At 39.3% G+C, this 18661-nt stretch overlaps 6 protein-coding genes across 16 annotated transcripts; 3 read left to right on the top strand and 3 right to left on the bottom strand.

Moving 5' to 3' along the window:
* Window positions 1–76: 76 nt before the first annotated feature.
* LOC105561942 (PCTP-like protein) lies at window positions 77–2431 on the bottom strand. Of its 7 annotated transcripts, none has more exons than XM_012012341.1 (9): window positions 2346–2423; window positions 2263–2284; window positions 1997–2166; window positions 1771–1918; window positions 1558–1710; window positions 1369–1493; window positions 1152–1274; window positions 812–940; window positions 77–697 (listed from the first exon to the last, which is right to left on the bottom strand). In XM_012012341.1, the coding sequence occupies exons 1-8, from the start codon at window positions 2349–2351 to the stop codon at window positions 836–838; spliced, it is 852 nt and encodes a 283-aa protein (XP_011867731.1). In that variant the 5' UTR covers window positions 2352–2423; the 3' UTR covers window positions 77–697; window positions 812–835. The 7 variants fall into 7 exon arrangements, with proteins under 7 accessions (XP_011867731.1, XP_011867733.1, XP_011867734.1 ...); XM_012012343.1 differs by having other exon boundaries at window positions 2244–2284; window positions 2346–2414; XM_012012344.1 differs by lacking the exon at window positions 2263–2284 and having other exon boundaries at window positions 2346–2431.
* A 35-nt stretch (window positions 2432–2466) lies between these two features.
* On the top strand, window positions 2467–3531 carry LOC105561944. Its single transcript, XM_012012348.1, has 3 exons — window positions 2467–2845; window positions 2901–3052; window positions 3122–3531. Exons 1-3 carry the CDS (start codon window positions 2477–2479, stop codon window positions 3390–3392), a joined length of 792 nt encoding a protein of 263 aa, XP_011867738.1. The 5' UTR covers window positions 2467–2476; the 3' UTR covers window positions 3393–3531.
* On the bottom strand, window positions 3367–8550 carry LOC105561945 (Bloom syndrome protein homolog). 3 transcript variants are annotated; one of them, XM_012012351.1, is made up of 16 exons: window positions 8458–8550; window positions 8240–8378; window positions 7762–8164; window positions 7544–7698; window positions 6825–7482; window positions 6649–6756; window positions 6440–6588; window positions 6145–6366; window positions 5728–6089; window positions 5390–5648; window positions 4918–5301; window positions 4702–4852; window positions 4442–4629; window positions 4023–4347; window positions 3805–3961; window positions 3367–3742 (listed from the first exon to the last, which is right to left on the bottom strand). In XM_012012351.1, the coding sequence occupies exons 2-16, from the start codon at window positions 8339–8341 to the stop codon at window positions 3613–3615; spliced, it is 3753 nt and encodes a 1250-aa protein (XP_011867741.1). In that variant the 5' UTR covers window positions 8342–8378; window positions 8458–8550; the 3' UTR covers window positions 3367–3612. The 3 variants fall into 3 exon arrangements, with proteins under 3 accessions (XP_011867741.1, XP_011867739.1, XP_011867740.1); XM_012012349.1 differs by having other exon boundaries at window positions 7762–8378; XM_012012350.1 differs by having other exon boundaries at window positions 7544–7692; window positions 7762–8378.
* Window positions 8551–8747: 197 nt separating this feature from the next.
* On the top strand, window positions 8748–10806 carry LOC105561946 (ethanolamine kinase 1). 2 transcript variants are annotated; one of them, XM_012012352.1, is made up of 7 exons: window positions 8748–8888; window positions 9136–9287; window positions 9470–9607; window positions 9683–9948; window positions 10010–10236; window positions 10309–10531; window positions 10592–10805. In XM_012012352.1, exons 1-7 carry the CDS (start codon window positions 8843–8845, stop codon window positions 10668–10670), a joined length of 1131 nt encoding a protein of 376 aa, XP_011867742.1. In that variant the 5' UTR covers window positions 8748–8842; the 3' UTR covers window positions 10671–10805. The 2 variants fall into 2 exon arrangements, with proteins under 2 accessions (XP_011867742.1, XP_011867743.1); XM_012012353.1 differs by lacking the exon at window positions 8748–8888 and having other exon boundaries at window positions 9247–9330; window positions 10592–10806.
* Window positions 10807–12448: 1642 nt separating this feature from the next.
* LOC105561938 lies at window positions 12449–15952 on the top strand. 2 transcript variants are annotated; one of them, XM_012012335.1, is made up of 9 exons: window positions 12449–13026; window positions 13283–13456; window positions 13752–13875; window positions 13953–14133; window positions 14211–14463; window positions 14525–14687; window positions 14765–14904; window positions 14985–15119; window positions 15860–15952. In XM_012012335.1, exons 1-8 carry the CDS (start codon window positions 12913–12915, stop codon window positions 15105–15107), a joined length of 1272 nt encoding a protein of 423 aa, XP_011867725.1. In that variant the 5' UTR covers window positions 12449–12912; the 3' UTR covers window positions 15108–15119; window positions 15860–15952. The 2 variants fall into 2 exon arrangements, with proteins under 2 accessions (XP_011867725.1, XP_011867724.1); XM_012012334.1 differs by lacking the exon at window positions 15860–15952 and having other exon boundaries at window positions 12450–13026; window positions 14985–15240.
* On the bottom strand, window positions 15834–18053 carry LOC105561939 (eukaryotic translation initiation factor 3 subunit M). The gene is made up of 7 exons (XM_012012336.1): window positions 17900–18053; window positions 17599–17778; window positions 17430–17524; window positions 17136–17354; window positions 16790–17058; window positions 16565–16708; window positions 15834–16323 (listed from the first exon to the last, which is right to left on the bottom strand). The coding sequence occupies exons 1-7, from the start codon at window positions 17942–17944 to the stop codon at window positions 16100–16102; spliced, it is 1176 nt and encodes a 391-aa protein (XP_011867726.1). The 5' UTR covers window positions 17945–18053; the 3' UTR covers window positions 15834–16099.
* Between the last annotated feature and the right edge of the window lie 608 nt (window positions 18054–18661).

Genomic DNA, 18661 nt, shown 5'->3' with positions numbered 1-18661 from the left:
GGTTGTTATCGTTGTTTTGCAGACTCACTTCTCCAAAAGAAAAAAGTCACTTCTCTGCAATAACTACTTAAATAAAGCCAGTTTGAAAATGTATTTTATTGTAAACTTTACAAAGTAATCGATCACGCTCTATAAACGTTTTCCCACGGATCGAAGTAATGTAAAATTAAGATTTCACATGGTATCAAGCCTTATTTAAATTTCTAGGCCGTCTCATTCGTATAGTTTTTTCAAATCTGTTTTTGATTTTGCATCGATCGAAATTTCAAGGGGAAAATTTGTTCCTCTCTCTCTCTCTCTCTCTTGATACTGCTTAATATCTTAATACTGCTGCCCAAGTTTGACGAATCCTACAAAAACCTCTCGCGTACGATAAGACGTAAAATGAAAAGATTTACAACTCACGTACTGATAGTTGTTGTACGCAATTATTGCGTGCCACTTGCAATAAAATTGATAAGAATCGAGTTAGGTGTACATGTATATGATATATATATATATGCATATTTCTTGTCGAACTTGTCGATATTATCAACTACTTGTCCGTTTTACGTTAAAATTGTAACATTTAGGGGTATCCGTATATAGGAAAAAAAGACCGTGTCTCCTTTTTACGCCACAAACATGTCCTTTTCGATAACGTATCGCTCTTTGAGAGAAAACCAGTGTCACCAACTACCCATCAAGTTCTTGGATGCTAAGAAAAAGTTGCAATTACTTGGTATTGATATTTAGCACAAGAAATAAGAATAACGCGTATCAAGTGTATACATACTAGAAGTTTGCGTTATACTTAGCTAAAAATGCTCACGTCTCTCTGTTATATCGCTATGAATTAATCGCTATCCATCGCAGGGGATTCTTTAAGCAAATTTTCCCTTAGGTCAGATTCGTCTACGTAATTATACTTGGAATTCTTCTCTTCTGCAGATTTGACGCACTGAAATAGCAGACGGTAGTGAAAATCGAGTTTGCGTCTATATAATGAAAACATTTATATTTGCCAATAAAATGCGAGAGAAGAGAAGACAGTCTATTGTCAAGCAAAATATCGTCATAAATATATAGATACGTATGGAAACATAGCAAAGCACATAATAGCCGAATTGCGCGCACGCAAATAGCATGTAGAGAAATAAGCTATTCCTTACTTCTTCAATACGTATTCTAGGTGCCATTATTTGCTCGGGATAATGCCAAGGCTTATAATTAGGATTATTAAGTAATTTCCAGCTTGGATAGCCTACAGAGGCTTTATGCAATCTTTTTACCATCTACAAAGTATAGCTTTGTAAGCAAAGGTTTATCTGTTTGTCACTTGATATTGCTACTTAATATTCTATTGCAGAAGATATATATATATCTCACTTTAGGGGCAAATATTTGTGTAACTTTATTAACGAGCCACACAGGTAATTTGCCGTGTGGATCTGTATGCGACACGTAACCCAACTCGGAGCCATCTCCATTGCGCGAAGGCCTTACAATGTAACCTTAAATACGACAGTAGCTTTTTTACATAGAACACTCGACATTCACCGGCACTGAATATTTTACCTGTGAGGTAAGACGTTGCTCGTACAAAATGCTTCCTAGGTGGATAATCTTTGTGGTAAACGGAATGATTGAGTATCAACTGCTCTATACCAGTGTCTAACCAAGATCGTTGCAGGACAAAGTCTCGATTTTTCAACGGAGACGGGCATGCCACTAGAATGGATAAGAACGGTAAGATACGAGAGGTAAGATATAGAAAAAGTAAATACTCACTGGAATAATAGCCGATGTCGTTGTTTGGATTAAAAAAGCCTATGTCTTTCGATTCGATCATATGAGTGTCCCAAACTTTTCGATATTCAGGATCGTGTAAAACGTCGTAGAGTGTCTCTGGCGAGACATCGGGGAAACGCGTTCTAATCTACAATCTCTCAATCTGTTAAGCTCCAGTCTTGTCGAAAGGACAAACTTGATCTCTCCTTCTCATGAGAGAACTTACCTTTACCATTCTAAAGCTAATTCCTGGGACGGATTTTGTCCAAGCGGATAGATCAGGCTTGTTGTAATCCAACTTCCAATTGTTATTATCGTCATAGAGCTGCTTTAATTTCTCAAAGTCTTTATCTTCTGCAATTTTGACAAGGCCAATATCCATCGTAACAGAGTTCTCTACGGGAAGAGAAAAGAAAGGTAAATTTCTTTCACGAAATTCTTACTCTCACCTGGTACATTTTCTTATTTCGTACAATTCCTAATCTGCACAACCTCGGATACTTGTTGAAAGACCCTGCAATGAAAGAAATGAACTACGTCGGAAGCGCGAAAGAAAGGAAGAAGGTGCCGCGTACATGCATGCTTCTACTACAGTCGACGACTTTCCCGTTGGTGGCCCGGACCGAGTGTCCTGGAGTCCCTGGAGTGGACAATCAAGTCATATCACACTTTCAAGAGCTCGTTATCGCAGGTGATTAAGACTCGCATGTCCAACGAGCTAAACGTGTCCTCTACTCGCTGGAATGACACGAGAGATCTCGTATGTCTCGACAACCCGCACGGTAAGGTCTCCATTCATCTTTTCACCACTCTTTTCAAGGTCGTTGTTTACTCGATGACTGCGAAATCATCATTGGATGATCGATCAGATCGATCAGATCGATCAGATCGATGGCCAAAAGATCACCGAGAGATTCGTTGTAGATGCTCTCGCGACGCTCTTTCGAGCCGTACGGCACTATCGACACTATCGATAAGCCAAGTCTCGATACGAGCTGCGAGTGCTGCGACCTGTGATAACGAGGTTAAGGTGCACAAAACGATGAATATCATGTGTAATCGTGTCACGTCTCGTGTAAGTTTCAACGAGGTACCTTTTAAATCTAATGACTAAATGATATACCCTTCAGATCAGACCGTTTCTGCTTACGAGAGATGTGTCGGTGAGTTGCGCCAGGCGGAAAGATGATTTTCAACAGTTGATTCATCCAGAAGGTCGGGAACCCGGCATCCCACCTTACGTAGAACGCCAAGGAGAAAATGCAAGTCTCAAAAGAGCACGGTAAAAAAAGTCTATTCCAACGGTAGTTGATTACAATCGCCTAGTATTATTCTTATCATATAATCTTAGACTGACGTATCAATCTCGTAAACGTGGCATGTTGGAGAATGGTCTGCTTCTTAGCACCTTTGCAAGCAAGTACTTGAATACATTCGATGACAATCAGTTGAGGCTATACGATCGACTTATCAACTTACCATCCAATGATTGGGACATATTCTATTGGGCGACTGGTGTTAAACCGACTCCACCCGAATTTGACAATCAAGTGATGGACTTGTTGAAGAGGCATATTCAAAACGAAGATCGACAAGCCAGGATAACGCAGCCAGATTTATAAATAATATACATATGTTGAGAGAATCCTTGCTAGTGTATACTAAGCAGTAATAATCCAATGTAAAGGACGCTTTTAGCTTACATATTTAATTTCACAACCATTGTCAAATTGTTCCACCCAATAAAATGACTAAAACGCCATAGAGAATTTTGAACAATGCGTGTCCCAAGGTATGTACAAGGATCGCAATGCTGCAAGTAATTTATAACGGAAAAAGGAATTAGGCAATGTTCATGTATCTACTGGGATTTGCGAGATATTGCTTCGTTTGACTGAAACTCGCAAGTCCTACTTTTTTTACAGTTGCACCTTTCGATGAGCCTTTCGACCGACTTCTTCCCCTCGATGCGCTGTAAATGGGAAATAAAATGTAAAAATGTATAGCCCATGTAAAAATCTCTAGTTACATTACCTCGAGCCACCCCGTTTATACTTTTTATTAGCACTGTTGGATCTATTGGCAATCTTTCGTTTCTTGCCACGATTACTGCTACCACTGCTATTGGTGCAATCCCAACTGTCGTCGTCCTTCTCGTTACTCTGCTCTTCATCATTCTCATTTAATAATACTAAAAATAATGGAGTAATTAAAGCTATAATCATTACATACACGTGAGTTATCATATATACCTGTCTTTTCTGCCGCGTATTTCTGCGTAATGTTTAAAAGAGCTTTGCCATATTTAATAAAATTCGCCTTAGTGACATGTGGTATTTGTAACATGGCTTCCTCAGTTTCTGGTAAACGCTGGCTCATAGCTCTGACAGCTACCATATTCATAATAGAAGAAGCAGAAACATCCAATGCACCAGCGATTCCCCTTATTATTGTCATCAACTCGGCGTAGCAACGATCTTGCAATTCTTTTACAATGCCATCGAATTTCTTCGTAACTGTTGAAACTGTAGCCACACCGCTTGTAGATTTGTTCGATTGTCTCATTGGGATTTCTACCTATTCAGAATTAAATCAAACACGAGACTATTATCAATTTGCTCACTCGCAGAAGTAGCAACTCTATATATAGAGGTATATTAAGAATAAATACCTTTACATCTTTTCTTGTCATGAGTTGGCTCGCTTTTGGTCCAATATTTACGTATGCGCAAGCAAAATCATTACTGATATACATGTGTTCTTGTAAATATTCTTGCAACACCATATGGTGCAAAAGGCGTTCTATGTTACTTTTGTTCCACGATTTACCGCGACCATATAAAGGATGTGTCGTAAATCCTACAAAGAGATAAAGTTATATTTATTGATCAATTGTAGCATTGATATAAATGTCACTTCAATTTCAATCACCTGATTCTCTAATCTTCTTCAGGTCACTGCCCTTAAAAATATCCGTTAAAACTACTAGGGTAAGCCTGCAATTCTTTCGATTATTAATATCTCGTACAGCTTTCATAATCTCTTTTGCATCTTCAGTAACGTCCAACATTGTAATCTCATCCTAAAATGCGACCAATTAGCGATAATTTCAGAAGCAAAAAAGAAAACTACAATCTCACAATATACCTTGCATCTGCAATTATCACAGGCAGATGTTTTATTCGAGATACATTGCTGTTTATCAAATATCTCTCCAAAATAATTGAGCTGTAGCGATCTACGGCAATCGGTGCTATTTTCACAGAATGCTACCATTTTAAACAAATTATCCATGTGGGTACTGATGACTTGTGGACTTGGATTATCCCATTCTATCATTTTTCTGATTCTGTGCATGTCTGCATAATGATAAAATAAAATGCAATCTGCTATCTCACCATCACGACCGGCGCGACCACTTTCCTGATAATAGCCTTCTATAGACTTTGGTAAGGCTGCGTGTATGACAAAGCGCACGTTTGGTTTATCGATGCCCATCCCGAAGGCTATAGTCGCGCATATAACGTGCACCTGGCAAAAACATGTACACAATTTTACACTTGCTTCACAGCTGTGTTGTTTGTATATGCGCTTACATATTATATTACAATAAATATACTTCGTCAGAAATCCATTTCCCTTGACAGTTGCTTCGTTGATTATCTGTGAGTCCCGCGTGATAACTCAATGCTTTAATGCCGTTCTCCTTCATGTGCGCAGCATAATTGTCGCAATCGTTGCGCGACAAGCAATATACGATGCCGCAAGTGTTTTTGAATTTTGCCATTATCATGGCAATAACTTCGTCGGAACAATTCTTTCCCTTCTTCGATATTATGCTGTACCTCAAATTAGGTCTATTGAAGCTCGACATAAACCTTGAAACAATTGATTGTTTTTTTCTCACAAATCTGACACAAATCACAACACTGAAGCGAGAGTTTGTCGATAACGTACCACTTTGGAGCAGTCATACCCAATTGATGCAAGATATCCGTTCTAACACGTGGTGTAGCCGTTGCAGTTAGGGCCATTGTTGGCACTTTCGGATAATTATCCCTGAGACATTTTAATCTCTTGTAGTCTGGTCTGAAATCATGGCCCCACTGACTAACGCAGTGTGCCTCATCGATAACAAATCTCGCCAACAATTCTCTCTCGTACAAAGTAGTCAGAGCATTGCAAAATTTTTGCGAGGCGGAGATTTTCTCTGGTGTTACGTATAAAATTTTCAGAGCAAGTTCTTTCCTCGTGAGTTCCCTATATACCGCTGTTGCTTGAGTGTCTGTTATAGAGCTGGACAAATGAGCCGCAGGAATCTGCAAAACTTTATTAGCATGCATTCTATTTAATATCAGAGCACAATATTCTTACATCGAGTGAGGTGAGCTTTTGAACTTGGTCCAGAATGAGACTCTTCAACGGTGAGATAACAACTGTTAATCCAATAGATAAAAGGGCAGGTAATTGATAACAAAGGGACTTTCCACCTCCGGTCGGCATTAAGACGAAACAATCGAATCCCAAAAGTGTTGCGTTAATAGCTTGCAATTGATTCGGCCTAAAAGTATATAAACCGAATCTCTGCCGAAATATCTAAAATCAACAGGATTAATAAATACTCAAAATTTCTATTTTCGCGAGAGTCACATAAAGGTATTTTACCCACTTTCAACATTTCTTGCGAATATGGATATGTTAAGCCATCAAATTCTCCACTAACGCCATCATTTTTATAATTACCGGTAAACTTGCCATATTCTACGCCATCTTTTGCAAGATCATTCCTACTCTGTGCCATGCTGTCCTCTGGCCAATCTACAAAGGGGATCATACCGTCGGCATAAATGTATACATACGCGTATAAAGATATCGTACCTGTAAAATCGTCATTTATATCTATATTACAATTCGCCCCCAAAGCTGGAAATTGTTGCAACTCTTGCGTCAAGGTTTCCACTTTTGGCATAAATCTTTCACAGTTACCTATAATAAGAAAATCTTTTCTAAGCTTGAAGCAAGGAGAATATTACATTACAAATGACTTGTCATACTTTTATTTGTACTAATCTCGTCATCTGGACTGTTCGAGACATTTTTCTCGATACTCGGTGGCATTTCAATACTGTCGTTAGATGTATCCTTTACGAGAAGACAATCGGAATTTGTCGAATAATTAGACACTTGTTGGTCCTTTTCCCACATTTCTGCTATTGTTTTCGAAACTTGACTACCCAATACTGTTTTGATAGGTCTTTTCAATTGGAAAGTGCTCTTCTTGTTTGAAACTGTGGTTCCAAGTGGCTCAACTGCAGGTTCCACGCTATTCAAGTCTGCCGTTTTGGATGTACACGAGATGTTCAAACTATCATTGATCGAGTCATTGATCGAGTCATTGATCGAGTCATTTATCGAGACGCATGAAATGGGTGTTTCAATTGACTTGGACGATGCGGATCCAGGTGTCTCTGGAGAGAGACACATCTCATCCTCCTTTTGTAACTTTGATAACTTTGTTTGTACCAAACGTAATTTGGCTTTTATATGTCGACGCAGTCCTTGCAACTTTTTGAAAGAGGCTGCGTCAAATTTTGGAAATTGTTCCAGTACTGGTAATGGAATTAACTCGAGTGCATTGCAGAATTTGTCAAGAATTTCAGCTTCAAGTTGCTTCAAATCTTGACGTCTCTCGAGTAGCTCGTCTTTGGTAACCTAAATAAGAAAAAAAAAGAAAGATAGAGAGAGATAGAGTCATTCATAATGAGCAACTTACAGGTGGTATCGTAGACATTGCTGGTTTCTGTCGAATTGATTCAACCCACAAGCCTAATTGTTTGTTTAAACCTAAATCCTTGAGATTCAATCTAACATCAGGGCCAGTCCAACTTTTTCTCGGCGATTTTGAGCTATTGGTATCAGAATCTGAAACTAGAGTATTTTTCTCTTTATTGGATACACGTATAGTGTATTGTATAGTTAGGAGTAAACTACCTTGTGTACTTTTAGGCTGTATCGTGTCATTAAGCGTTCCTTGATTTTTTCCTAAAAGTGCTGCACCACCAGGAGGGAAATGACTATCAATTTGTGAAACAAGATCTCGTTTCTTGTCGGCCCCTTGCATTGCCAACTGAATCGAATATTGCTCGCTATCCTCGCTGTCAGAAGAGTCGGAGATGAGACGACTATTAATTCGCGATTTGAATTGATTCAAACATCGAGATTCATTTGTTTGCTCTCCTTCACTTTTAACACGATGCGACTCCATTGCGTGGCAAGGTGCATTTGGTGTTTTGCGCGGACGGAATTTCAGCGGACTCTCGCTCGAGTCTGAACTATCGGAATGATCAAGATTGATTATCGCGTCTATCGTGAGAGAGTCGGCAGCTATCCTCCTCTGTTTATTAAAAGACGATGAATTATTCAATAAATCATTATTTAAACGAGCTCCGTCTTTTGTCTCTTTTCTCACCGACTCGGGCACAGTCTGCGAAAGATCATTATCTGTTGACTTTGCCAAAAATCCAACTATCGTAGATTGGCCGCCACGACCAAGTGCCATCTTTCTCGACATGATTTCGACAAGTAGAGAACCAAGTCCAAGAGTAGATCTTTTAAACAATATAGGTATAGGTTAAGAGTGGCATGCCTTTTCTCGCGGTACAAGGTCTCGGACTTGAGAGTACTCACACACAGTCAATGAAAGGTATTTAAGCAACTTTTTCCAACTCGAAGCAAACGAAATGCATGAATTTCTCGCGGGGGAACGAATAATAGCAAATGTCTTTTTCGGGGTTGGGGCCGTTGGGGGAGCAAAACATGACACTAGCGCCACCAACGTTCATTTTAGCGATTTTAGCGCGTTGGTATCACCAGAGAGAACAAAGACCCTAGGCATTGTGGGTGAAGTGGATCGTCAAGAGATGGCTGCCTTACTTCCGTCCTGCGTCTACTCTGTGCTCACTGCTCCCAATGGTCGCAATGGTCGCAATGTATTGACAATTCAATAATTGTAATTGCTAACCATTACGTGAAATGACGTGAAATGACGTGAAATGACGTGAAATACACGCTCATGGAATCGATTGTATGGCACAAGGCACAAGCACAGTTCTACCTGTGTACGTAGATAAGCTACACTTTAAAGCGAAACACGTAATCATTATCGATATACGAATTTCGTAATTCTCTCCACTTGATTACCTCACTTATCCGCACATTATCACTCACACGTGTATACATATATGGATCTCCACTCGCCGTCATTTCAGTTGCCATCGGACATCCGTCGACAACATTAGTTGTGTTTTTACACTGCTCTTGTAACAAGTTTTGCTAGTAAATAACATTTTATTTCTCCATAGGCAGTCTTAATCCTAAATAGAATCTATTATTTCATTATGAATATATATGAGCAACATCTTGACATAACGATAGATGAGAGTGAGATTATTGTTGGTGCCAGAGATATTATTGAGAGGATTAGACCGTCCTGGCCTTTACAGCACCTGCGTTTCAAGGTAACGCGCGATGATTCAAAGTCTCGATATCACTCTTGAAAAAGTAGGTCATGTCGCTATTTACAGCCCTCCTTTATCAATCCGGACAAGAGTTATCTTTTGATAACTTTACCGCCACCTCTGCTCCTACTGCTCCTACTGCTCCTACGCAGTTTATCACATATTCACTCCACTTATTTCAGACCTTTACTGATGGAAGAACAAATAAATTGCTTGGAGTATGGTACTCGGGACATTACACAGATATGGTCCTCATTAGAATTTATGGCAACAATTCCAATTTACTGATCGACAGGCAAAGCGAAATAAATAACATTCGGGTAAACTCTCTTACAAAGAAAGGTGAAACTAGTCTAAACGTTTCAACGTTAAGGTAATAAAATACTTGTGTACAGATATTGAACAAGGCTGGCTATACTCATTGCATTTACGCTACATTTAACAACGGGTTTGCCTATCAATTCCTGCAAGGTGAAACTCTGACCACTGAAACAATCAGGGATCTCAAAGTATACCCGCTAATTGCCAAACGTATGGCTGAAATGCACGCTCTCGAGTTTGATAATGAATCTGTATCGAAAGAAGCCTTCATTTGGGAAAAGATTAAGAAATTTATGCAAATTATGCCGAAAAGATTTTCCGATTCCCTCAAGCAAGCAAAGTAAGCGAACTTGCCGACCAACCCAACTATCCAAGATACATCCAAATCTTTCCACTTTAAGGTTCGAAATGTTGATACCGTCGCATGTAATACTGGAGAAAGAATACCAGAGGTTGAAAAGTACACTTTCCTACGTCAACAGCCCTGTGGTCTTTGCTCACAATGACCTTCTACTTGGCAATATATTGTACGATCCGAAGCAGGAGAGTGTCGTTTTTATAGATTACGAATACACCGCGTTCAACTATCAAGCATTCGACATTGTTAATCACTTTGCAGAATTTGCCGGTAATAAACATTTCCAATCGCCTCCAAAGTATATCAAGTTGAATGAAATTTCAAATGCGTGTCGCATTCAAGGTTTCGACGAGCCGGATTATTCTTTGTATCCGGATGAAAATTTCCAGAAAAGCTGGTTAAGAGAATATTTGCAAGTGTACAATGCGACGGCTACGGTGTCCGAGAGAGAGATTGACAAGCTACACTGGCAAGTTACTCAATTTACTCCCTTGCCTCACTTTCTCTGGGCCTGTTGGGCTCTCATCCAGAGTGAGCATTCGCATATTGATTTCGATTTTCTCACGTAAGTACTTGTCGAGAAAGAAATCAAGTATTTACAATGAGTTACCAAGTCAATTTTCAGATATGCTTCAATACGTTTCAACCAGTATTTTAGATGGAAAGAAGAAATCTCTAAGCTAAAGGCAAAATGTGACGAATAAAACACTAGCATGTAAGAACAATTCATTCCTGTTGAGATATTTTCTCTTCTTAATCTATGTATATATTGTACATTCAAGTGGTATATACATAATGTATCGATAATTATCAAATATATTTTAAAATGTTTTATTGGTGCTAATGTGTATAAATTACCAACTGTAAGTAGAATAGAAATTGCAACTGTCCCTAAATCATGAGCACATGACGAGAAAATGGATTATTCCATTTCCGTATGCACTCGTGTGCAAAAACTAAACTACAGGTGCATTTTCACGTGTCGCTCGAACCGGCCGTTTCAGCGACAAAAAGGGTCACGTGATTACTTTTGTCGCAGAATTGTTACAGCAGCAACTATGGCACATGAAAAATAGCAAGAAGCAGCAAATCTGTGTTTAAAAGACAGTTCTAACCTTCAAGCGACAGGACCTCAAACGTGCAGTACCAATTAAGGTGCATATTATGAAACTGTTTGGAATGAATTTTCATCAGAATTATTCAATTATTTTCTATATTTCTATTGTGTTTTCTAGGAAAGACAGAATAATTCCGAGTTATGGCTTCAAAAAAATATTACAATTGGTTAGGCTGGGTCTACATTGGATGTCGTAAGTCGTGTCGGAAGAAATTGACCAATCACAGTTCATTATTCTTCGACCGTAAGGAGAATAATGAACTGTGATTGGTCAATTTCTTCCGACACGACTTACTACATCCTATGTAGACCCAGCCTTATTCTCCTTAGTCCCAGTCTACAATAGATGATTTAAGCCCTAAGCTCTAAGAAATTGACCAATCACGGTCAAGTATGAGTAGAATGCGCGACTGTGATTAGTCAATTTCTTAAGGCTTAGGGCTTAAATCTCTATTGTAGACTGGGACTTACGATCGAAGAATAATAAGGCTGGGTCTACATAGGATGTAGTAAGTCGTGTCGGAAGAAATTGACCAATCACAGTTCATTATTCTCCTTACGGTCGAAGAATAATGAACTGTGATTGGTCAATTTCTTCCGATACGACTTACTACATCCTATGTAGACCCAGCCTAAACTGTGATTGGTCAATTTCTTCCGACACGACTTACGACATCCAATGGCTGTGTTCTCCAGAAGTTAGCGCTTAATAAGCGCTTTATGCTGATTGGATAGATCTAGAAGAATAGCTCTATTTCAGCACAGATCTGAAAGTATAATCCAATGAACGCAAAGCGCTTAGCAAGCGCTAACTTCTGCTGGACACAGGCAATGTAGACCCAGCCTAAGTCCCAGTCTACAATAGATGATTTAAGCCCTAAGCTTAAGTCCCAGTCTACAATAGATGATTTAAGCCCTAAGCTTTAAGAAATTGGCCAATCACGGTCAAGTATGAGAAGAATGCGCGACTGTGATTGGTCAATTTCTTAAGGCTTAGGGCTTAAATCTCTATTGTAGACTGGGACTTAAGAAATTGGCCAATCACGGTCAAGTATGAGTAGAATGCGCGACTGTGATTAGTCAATTTCTTAAGACTTAGGGCTTAAATCTCTATTGTAGACTGGGACTTAAGCCCGTATCAGACCACTGGGATTGGGATTAGATTGAAATTTGACCAATCGGAGTAAAAGTTACTGAACTTGAGATTAGTAAACTTTACTGTGATTGGTTAAATTTCAATCTAATCCCAATCCCAATCCGTAGTGGGCTTTGGACTCGTATGAGGTTTTACTTGGATTTTCATCCGCAAGGTGCCGCGTATTGTCTAGGTAGAAGTAGCTACCCTGTATTGCGTCCACACTCGTAAACAGTACACATTTCATGTTACCACTCTTTCCCGATCTCTATGTAAAACCGTGCCCTATGTGGTCACCTAGTCGACTCTAGTTTGATGTAAACATCAAGTGACATTGTACACTTGACTGTAAGTCCCGTTCCATCCCGTTCGTCCATTGTTTCGACACAAGATTCTTGCATATTTCGGCTTCTCTCTCTTTCTCTATATATCTCATATCGATCGCCCACGAAACGTCTCCTCTTTGGGAAAACGTACCAACGTTGAACGGCTCGAACAAGACTCTTTATCCGATCGCAAGCAACGTCGTATCTTTGATGCTCCTTCATAGATAGACGATTTGATTCAACTTGGAGGGGGAGAGAGAGAGAGAGAAGAGCCGAATCTCGAGTCGAAACTGCACCTGCAATCAAGTGCGTAGTAGACGCTCTCGCGTAGCTTTGACCTCCGAGAAAGAAGAGAAGAACGTTGAAAGATGCACGTGACCTGCAAGTGCCTGAACGTGTCCATCAAGTCCAGGAGCGCCGAATTGCAACAGATTAACGTTGAGTTGACCGACTTGGAGCGCGCCGATGCCTTTTTCCGTGAGGTAAATGAAATCCTTCCTTGAAATTCACCATGTGAATACGATGAAATTTTCGAGGGGAAAGAAAAAGAAGAGATTCCCTGGCCCGGCTCCTGCTCCTCTCCTTCCTCGCCTCGCCTTTTTACATGGTGAGAGAATCTAGCAGATTACAGCTAGTCATGTCTGGACTATCGTTACAAAGTAATATCTGCAAAAGGAATGTAATTGAAGATATAAATCACTCCCTTGAATGTACTTGACAATGAATAATCTGTGGCAGAATCTGGCAAGTGTACCGGAATTGGAAACTATTACTAAACAACAGCCTGGTTTAATGGAAATAAGAAATGTTGGATCATGGATTATACACCGTTGCTACAATTGCTCCATGTATACTCATGCGGTTCACAGAGAGTACGGTGCTGCTTTAGTTCTTATCAACAACGATATTCTTGTAAGTTTCATGTGATGGAGGAAAGACTTGTATTAATATAAGACAGCGATTTGTTAGACCGCGCCTGTAATCGTCGCAAGAAACATTTTTCTTAATTACATGTTGGCAAGTTCTATACTTTGAAGCCTCTACATATTATGATATAAAAACCGTAAGGCGTATAGGCTCCAGCAAGCAGATCAAGTTTTCTCGTAGCATATTCCCTACAAAATTATATTTTTTAATTGTATTGAGATATTTCCGGCAATTAGAAAAAATGAACTCAATGTCTCATATTAGCAATATATCATTTCAGTTATCTCCCGAGGAAATAAATAAATTAAAATCCAATCCAGATTATAGTCCGGTGTTTAGGATAGTAATTAATCATAGTTTGGAAGATCTCGACGACTACCTGCAACAGCCTAACAAGTTTTCTGGTAAGTCGACGACTGTAGTAAGTGTAGAAATTTAAGGTATACTCAGTGATTGAATGGTTGATTGATGTGTATTATAGTTTCACAATTACCCAGTGCGGTTCAAGTGGCCCTAGATAGTTTACAGCGACAGCTCGAGGAAGCTGTACAACGTCAAACAATAGCAATAGAAGATAAAATACGTGCGTTTACTGCGGAGCAGTATCAACTGTTGGAACAATTTCGTGATAGAGCACACAACGAGCACAGGCTATTATCCAAGTATGATTTCACATTTTCACCATCACATATGTAATAGATAATAGATAATAATTGCAACTCGTTTTCTGCACATCTAGAATAGTATGTAGAGGAGAAGAGACGACCAGAGTAACCAATAACATAGAAACCCCACCAACGACACCTGATGGCCTTAAAGGCACCTTGACTACCTCTATTGCAGCTAAAACAGCTGATTCAGCTAATACAGCTGATACAGCTGATGCGGTGAATCTCAAGTCCAATGCAATATTCAATGATACAAAAGTGTCTAGCGGGCCAAACGTTAAACACGAGACAACCACCAGGCAATCTTCTAAACGTACCACTAATGTAAGTCACTTTCAACGTTGTTTTGTTACAATTTACAAATCTATCATAATAAACTTTATAGGATGAAAGTTCGAGAAAACTAGCTCCATTGTACATCTGTACTAAGAATCGCTCGACTTGCTTCGATACAGAAGAGTTGTTTCCCTTTGAAGGAATGGAGGATACAGATGCAGCCAGCCAACAGTATGTTGTATGGTCTTCGGAAGAGGGGTCTGATTCCGATGGTATAATAATTTACTTTTGCCACAGTAGCGTTACACTTTTGTTCCCAAGGTCTTCAAGTAAAGAATAATCTGTTCAGATCCCAGCCAAAATAAAGGGATGCAAATGCCAAGAGGTCAACGGGATGGTCATTCCTCATTAGCTAAATCATTACCCGTCACCGTACCCGTTTTCCCTTCTATCGTTCATCATGCGGCAAAGGATCAGGACGATGACCAAGTAATAAAACTCTCAATATTTCTCTGGTATATGTATACATGTGTACGTGCATATATAATGTATATAATATTTTCTTACAGTTGCCAACCGATCCGCTAGATCCGCACAAGATTCGAGCTTCGATCAAAGCCTTAGCTAAAAGCGTCCACGGTGATACGGTATTTGGAGATTTACCACCTCCCAGATTTTCTACTCTCATCTGATTTCGTTACTTGGTAATTTTTCGATATAGTGCGTATATCGTAGTCCTTATCATCCGTCATTTGTCTTTCATACAAAAGTTACAAGAGATTTATGTATACTTGGAATAAATATGGCCAATTTTGCAGACAAGTACGAGAGTACCCTGCGTATTTTATAGAAACTCGATATGGCTATTCAGATTTACTAGAGTAACTAATAGATAAGAAAAAACAACATTGTTAAGGTGGCTCCTGCACAAAAGGGGTCCCTTTCATTTTTCTACAAATTCATACAACTTTTTCATAAAAAGAAAACATTCCATGTTGACCTTACTATCAAGTATTTGCTTGCAGAGGTCATACATTTGAATCCTTGTGACATTTATTATGTTATACTCTCTTTTTCGAGAAAGTAACCCCTATCCCAGCCAAATTATTATGATGTTACCTGGTGCTTACTTGAACATTTTTTAACCGGGTCCGAAATTTCGCTACTTTTGGTCGGTTTGCGCAGGAGCCACCTTAATAGATAAAAGAGTGTGCATTAAATATGTATTTGTAATTTATCAATAACGTTGTTGATAATGACTTGATAAATACTTGAGTAATTTAATCGACATATTGTGAAAAAATTGTAATTTTTTACAAATACTTATATGCACACACTATATCTACATGTATACGTATAAATAAGTATACACATAGATAAAAACCAGTTTGAATGTATACTTGAGGTTTTGCGACAAGTTTAAATCGTATCGTTTATTTTACAGGATAAGGGGCGATCAACTGTCTGATAAATTTAGCTTTTGTACATCTAGTACGTAATTGTATGTTTAAAGTGACATAAAATTTTCCATTCAACATCTTTTGTCTTACAAAATCGTGTTATACTGTGGTTACAAGTTATTGGCTGCGTTCCTGCAAAGGTTTTATAGGTTTTTCAAACTCGGTATGATTTCCCGTTGTATTCCGGAGTAAATCGTACACATCTATGGAATTTTTCGATACTGTCAGTGGGCAAGGGTAGCTTTATTCTTTGCCGCGAGCTCCATTTGCGCAGTAGCCACAGTCTTCATACCATCCTGCACGGCCGAAAGATTAGCTTTCCACGATACGAGTAAATCTCGCAGTTGCATCCATTGGGGACGACCAAACGTTCTATGCATCGTGCTTGAAATTAATACTTTACGGCCAGCCTGATCCATGCGCGCTCTTACAAGTTTAGTCTTTAAAACTGGAACAATTGGAGCATAATATTATTACATCCCGCGAGAATATTGTTATAGGCGTGCATATTAAAGAGGAAATTGTCGAATGTCTCGATAACTCGGTGAAAATATAATTTTACCAAGTCAGTACGGATTCATTTGATATATCCTGTTAAAAGTCAGCCGCCACTTTGGAAGCAAGAGTGGAAGCTATGTTGTTGAAACAGGATGAAGCAAGTAAAATTGTACAAAATAAAAATAACTTGCCATCAATAATGAAGCTCTCTACTTCAGACTCGGCAATCTGTAATTCCTCTTGTATCGTATCGAAAGACATTTCTGGATTTGTCTCTGCAAGTTGCATAAAGGTGAGTAGCCTCATTTTCTTCATATTTTGTTCGTGGTTCAATCCTAGGGAAGAAACAAAGTGGCGCTTAAATTAGATATAAAGTTGGTATTCAACATTCTCTAAATTAGACGCTGGGCAAGTACCAAGTTGATGTTCAACAAATTCTCTGTGATGTTGATAGAAATGTAAATACGCTGGTAATTTATCTTGTACAAATACAAGAAGTAAATCGTGTATCAATTCGCCCTCCAAGAATCTCACAGGTTTCAACGCCAAAAGTGGGTCCAACAGAAAGGTATTTGGATCGGCTAATGCAGCTAATATACAGCGCTGTGCGTCTTCTCTAGCCGCGGAAGCGTTCTCTGCTGTGTAAGTTCCCAACAATTCGACCATGACAGCTGCCGCTTGCTCTCTAAAGAATTATCTCATCTATGATTATCGCGACATACGCGCGTGCAACAGAGAGAGAGAGAGAGAGAGATCAATTACCCTTGCTTGCAGCTCAAAAGAACTTCGTGTAACAAACGCAGCAACTTTTGCATCTGTTCATTCGACGGAGGAAAGGAAGCAAATTGTTGCTTCAGTTGATCTATTCCACTATACACGGCCTTTACTTGATCAACGTTGCGGGCTATTTGTACCAAATGATAATAAACGTGATATCTCATTGGAGAGTCATCGGCAAGAGATTGAAATAACAGCCATAAACTGCAAACGTTTATAATGTTAACATTTCTAAAAGTTTACGTGTTTAGTTGAAGAAAAAGAAATTGGATGCATTACGCCTTTAAGCAAACCAATCCGAGTTTGTATCCAGGCGCTTTGACAAGTTTCTCGCAAAATGCCAAAATTAAATTTTCAGCACGTTCCATAGGTATCTGAAATCAAGTATAAAGATAAGAGGGGACTATACGACTATGTGAGGAGAAAAGGATGAAATGTAGAAACTTGCCAGAATCATGATAGAGACGATGTCATTCAATACAGTTTCTATCTCAGTTTCGTTTCCTTCCTTGAAACATGCCTCGCATACCCCAATAATCTTGTGCAAATCATCCTCTATACCTTTAGGGGACTTTTCTTCGCTGATTTCAGCACCAAGATTTTTAAAATGCACTCTCAATTCCTGCGCCTAACGCAACACACAAGTATTTAACTTTTTTAACTTTGTACACATACTTTCGATATAACCTAAATTTCAACCAAGTCTCTTGTATTCACCACACCAAACTTATTTAATTGTACAAATTTACCTGGTCCTCTAACGGTAATTCCATGAAAATTGGCGGTACTTGCATCTTGACAAACGATTTAAACACGCTTCACCGTAATCAAGCTCGATTCGATCGATCAGCTCAACGTGGAGTCGTGGTCGTCGTGGAGAGAGGCCGTGGAGGCTAAGCGGAAGGAGAGACGAGCGCATGTGCGAATTGTGCGATTACTGCGATTGCGACGCCCCCACTCTGATCGATACGATTGGTTGGTACACTTGGATCCAATCAGAAACCAAATGCAGAAACCAATCATATTAGGATATGATATATATGCTTGTTTTTACAACATGAATGCGCTATTCGATTCCAGATTCCAGAGTTGTACTTTCGAATTGATTTCGTATGATAGAATGGCAGGAACCTTCAAAAGCCAAAAGGCTAAAGGTGCTATTACATGGAAGCATCGTGCGTCGTGCGTCAAGCGTCAAACGCGCGCGCAGCACCTTTGCGCAGATGTCTAAAGGTGCATTTTCATGCTGACGCTTGACGCTCACTTTGAGCGTCAAACTAGTGACTGGGGACTTTTTTGAATTATAGCGTCAAGTGGAAAAAGCTAAAAAGATTTTAGCTTTCCTTGGCGTTAACAGCGCCAATTGTGCAATCTAAAAATATTGGCGAAGGAGAGTTTGCTTATTTCAATTACACGCTAAATAGAGCGTCTTGGCACTCAAATCGAGCGTCAACTCGAAGTCAGCGTCAAGCGTCCACTTAACGCTACAATTCAAAAAAGTCCCCAAAGTA

The sequence above is a fragment of the Vollenhovia emeryi genome, unplaced genomic scaffold (assembly GCF_000949405.1).
Source record: "Vollenhovia emeryi isolate VEMERY1.0 unplaced genomic scaffold, V.emery_V1.0 DF939198.1, whole genome shotgun sequence".
NCBI lineage: Eukaryota > Metazoa > Arthropoda > Insecta > Hymenoptera > Formicidae > Vollenhovia > Vollenhovia emeryi.
This window is presented reverse-complemented; position numbering and strand designations above follow the sequence as displayed.

What these genes read in the sequence shown, in the direction of transcription:
- LOC105561942 (XM_012012340.1), bottom strand. Translation starts at nt 2,347, where the DNA reads ATGTACGCGGCACCTTCTTCCTTTCTTTCGCGCTTCCGACGTAGTTCA. An exon ending in CGACATCGGCTATTATTCCA is followed by an intron (nt 1,711 to 1,770) that starts GTGAGTATTTAC and finishes TATCCATTCTAG; the next exon opens with TGGCATGCCCGTCTCCGTTG. An exon ending in CACAAATATTTGCCCCTAAA is followed by an intron (nt 1,275 to 1,368) that starts GTGAGATATATA and finishes TATACTTTGTAG; the next exon opens with ATGGTAAAAAGATTGCATAA.
- LOC105561938 (XM_012012335.1), top strand. Translation starts at nt 12,913, where the DNA reads ATGCACGTGACCTGCAAGTGCCTGAACGTGTCCATCAAGTCCAGGAGC. An exon ending in GAGCACAGGCTATTATCCAA is followed by an intron (nt 14,134 to 14,210) that starts GTATGATTTCAC and finishes CTGCACATCTAG; the next exon opens with AATAGTATGTAGAGGAGAAG. An exon ending in AGGATCAGGACGATGACCAA is followed by an intron (nt 14,905 to 14,984) that starts GTAATAAAACTC and finishes ATTTTCTTACAG; the next exon opens with TTGCCAACCGATCCGCTAGA.
- LOC105561939 (XM_012012336.1), bottom strand. Translation starts at nt 17,944, where the DNA reads ATGCAAGTACCGCCAATTTTCATGGAATTACCGTTAGAGGACCAG. An exon ending in GGATTGGTTTGCTTAAAGGC is followed by an intron (nt 17,355 to 17,429) that starts GTAATGCATCCA and finishes AAACGTTTGCAG; the next exon opens with TTTATGGCTGTTATTTCAAT. An exon ending in CTTTTGAGCTGCAAGCAAGG is followed by an intron (nt 17,059 to 17,135) that starts GTAATTGATCTC and finishes ATAATTCTTTAG; the next exon opens with AGAGCAAGCGGCAGCTGTCA.
- LOC105561945 (XM_012012349.1), bottom strand. Translation starts at nt 8,341, where the DNA reads ATGTCGAGAAAGATGGCACTTGGTCGTGGCGGCCAATCTACGATAGTT. An exon ending in TGACAAGAAAAGATGTAAAG is followed by an intron (nt 4,348 to 4,441) that starts GTATTTATTCTT and finishes AATTCTGAATAG; the next exon opens with GTAGAAATCCCAATGAGACA. An exon ending in TATAAACGGGGTGGCTCGAG is followed by an intron (nt 3,743 to 3,804) that starts GTAATGTAACTA and finishes TCCCATTTACAG; the next exon opens with CGCATCGAGGGGAAGAAGTC.
- LOC105561944 (XM_012012348.1), top strand. Translation starts at nt 2,477, where the DNA reads ATGTCCAACGAGCTAAACGTGTCCTCTACTCGCTGGAATGACACGAGA. An exon ending in GTAATCGTGTCACGTCTCGT is followed by an intron (nt 2,846 to 2,900) that starts GTAAGTTTCAAC and finishes TATACCCTTCAG; the next exon opens with ATCAGACCGTTTCTGCTTAC. An exon ending in GCAAGTCTCAAAAGAGCACG is followed by an intron (nt 3,053 to 3,121) that starts GTAAAAAAAGTC and finishes ATATAATCTTAG; the next exon opens with ACTGACGTATCAATCTCGTA.
- LOC105561946 (XM_012012352.1), top strand. Translation starts at nt 8,843, where the DNA reads ATGGAATCGATTGTATGGCACAAGGCACAAGCACAGTTCTACCTGT. An exon ending in GATTCCCTCAAGCAAGCAAA is followed by an intron (nt 9,949 to 10,009) that starts GTAAGCGAACTT and finishes TTCCACTTTAAG; the next exon opens with GTTCGAAATGTTGATACCGT. An exon ending in ATTGATTTCGATTTTCTCAC is followed by an intron (nt 10,532 to 10,591) that starts GTAAGTACTTGT and finishes GTCAATTTTCAG; the next exon opens with ATATGCTTCAATACGTTTCA.